This window comes from Agelaius tricolor, unplaced genomic scaffold (assembly GCF_023055355.1).
Source record: "Agelaius tricolor isolate 1412-34295 unplaced genomic scaffold, bAgeTri1.0.p SCAF_40, whole genome shotgun sequence".
Lineage (NCBI taxonomy): Eukaryota > Metazoa > Chordata > Aves > Passeriformes > Icteridae > Agelaius > Agelaius tricolor.
The window spans coordinates 2928659-2931136 of NW_027269300.1; the positions used below are offsets into that span (position 1 = coordinate 2928659).

The 2478-nt window shown below is 56.6% G+C and overlaps 1 protein-coding gene across 1 annotated transcript; it reads right to left on the bottom strand.

Annotated features, from left to right (window-relative positions):
- Positions 1-742: 742 nt before the first annotated feature.
- On the bottom strand, positions 743-1675 carry LOC139603689 (olfactory receptor 14A16-like). Its single transcript, XM_071454578.1, has one exon. It carries the CDS (start codon positions 1673-1675, stop codon positions 743-745), a length of 933 nt encoding a protein of 310 aa, XP_071310679.1.
- Between the last annotated feature and the right edge of the window lie 803 nt (positions 1676-2478).

Sequence of the window (2478 nt, forward strand, 5' to 3'; positions counted from 1 at the left end):
CTGTGCAGCGCACTGGGCATGGATCAGCCCCTGCTCTGCTGCTCCTTCCCGTCTGCCCCAGGGCCCTTGCAGAGCCCCAGCCATGCTGTTTGCCCCCAGCCTGCCCACGGCCAGCCTGGGGCTGCTCACGGGGCTTTTCTGTGCTGAGCATTGGCCTGGCCGTGTTCTTGAGAGAGCCTGGGCAAGGAGCGTGGAGCCCCCAGGGCCTGGCCTGAGGCATCAGCGCTGCCCCAGCAGTGCCCATGGCCTGTCCCTGCTGCAGCCCCGGCACTGCCACCCCCAGGGCTGTGCCCGGCCCCGAGGGCACTCAGGCCCTGCAGCAACACCAGGGCCACCAGGGCAGTGGGGCAGGGCCACGGCAGCAGCACTGGCAACACCAAGTGCTGCTGCTGCTGCTGGGCACAGCTGCTGGGCCAGCCCTGATCTGCCCCAGCTCTGCACACAGACATTGCTGCTGCAGCTCCAGAGAAGGGAACAGAAGGGGGATCTCTTGTGAAAACTTTGCTGTGAGTTCCTTTATTTTGTTTAAAGCCACCAAGGGCACAGCTTCTCATTGACACTGTCTGTGGATCACAGCAAAGGTGGAAAGAAACAAAATGGGAAAGGGGATGAACAATGACCTTGTTTGTGGACAATATTAAAATACTAAAACAGAAGAAAGAAAAGAACAAACAAGCATGAAACCCAAGAACTATTAAGGATTACTTTCATTACAAGTGATTTGCAGAAATTTTCCAGCAGTTCAGTGTTTCTCAAAGCATCCAAACATCAGTGTCCACACTGCAGCCTTGAGCTCCTGGTTCCTCAGGCTGTAGATGAGGGGGTTCAGGGCTGGAGGCACCACCCAGTACAGAACTGACACTGCCAGATCCAGGGATGGGGAGGAGATGGAGGGGGGCTTCAGGTAGGCAAATGCTGCAGTGCTGATAAACAGGGAGACCACGGCCAGGTGAGGGAGGCAGGTGGAAAAGGCTTTGTGCCGTCCCTGCTCAGAGGGGATCCTCAGCACAACCCAGAATATATGCACATATGAGATAATAATGAACACGAAACAACAAAAACCTAAAGAAATGGAAAACACAAGAAGCCCAAGTTCCCTGAGGTAGGATTTGGAGCAGGAGAGCTTGAGGATCTGTGGGATTTCACAGAAGAACTGGCCCAGGGCATTGCCATGGCACAGGGGCAGGGAAAATGTATTGGCTGTGTGCAGCAGAGCATTGAGAAAGGCACTGGCCCAGGCAGCTGCTGCCATGTGGGCACAAGCTCTGCTGCCCAGGAGGGTCCTGTAGTGCAGGGGTTTGCAGATGGACACGTAGCGGTCGTAGCACATGATGGTCAGGAGGAAATACTCTGTTGAAAAGAAAAACACAAACAGAAAGAGCTGTGCAGCACATGCTGAGTAGGAGATGGTGCTGGTGTCCCAGAGGGAATTGTGCATGGCTTTGGGGACAGTGGTGCAGATGGAGCCCAGGTCGCTGAGGGCCAGGTTGAGCAGGAAGAAGAACATGGGCGTGTGCAGGTGGTGGCCGCAGGCTACGGCGCTGATGATGAGGCCATTGCCCAGGAGGGCAGCCAGGGAGATGCCCAGCAAGAGGCAGAAGTGCAGGAGCTGCAGCTGCCGCGTGTCTGCCAATGCCAGCAGGAGGAAGTGCCTGATGGAGCTGCTGTTGGACATTTGCTGTGTCTGGGCATTTCAACCTGCAGAAGGAGGAAAGACAGGGCAATGGAGGGGAGATTTCTCACAGAATTATCAAAGCCCTTTCTCATAGAGTCTTTCCTGCCACTGAACACCTCGCCCTGTCCATGTCTCAAATATCTTCCTTCAGCTCTGTTGCTGGAGCCCTGATTGCTGCTGGCCAATGTTGTGTCAGGAACTGGACCTTCAGCTGCAGAACACTTGGGAGTCAGCCCTGACCCCCAGTCAGTGCAGGGGAACAATGAGGGCAGGGGCCAGTCCTGGTAGTGGGACTTGAATAAAATATGTTCAGCTAAGGCAGAGAAGCTGACTGGGGGAAGCGATGGGGATTGCTGAAGGCAGAACGAGAGATTCTGCTGCACTGTGGAAGAACAGAGAGTCCAGGGAGGCAGGAGGGTTGTCTGAGGCTTAGTGCAGACTTAGGGGAGCTGCTCTGTCCCTCTCTCCTGTTCCAGCTGCCCTGCACTTGCACCTTTCTGAAATCCAGTCCCGTGTTACCCTGGACAGCCAGGAGACTCTTCAGAGAGCAGAGGGATCCCTGGCACACAAAGTGGCTCCTGCCTTTCCCAGAGTCAGGAGACTGGGCTCATTGCCAGCCTCCCAGGCTGCCCTGCCCAGAGCTCCCCGGGCACAGGGAGCTGGGACACCCCATTGCTGTGCTCAGCCTGCACAGGAGGAGCCCAAGGGCTGGGCCTGGCCCTGCAGCTGGAACTGCCATTCCAGAGAGCCCCTCAGCAATGCCAGCAGCACCTGGGCAAGGCAAGGGGAGAGAGAGCCAGGCC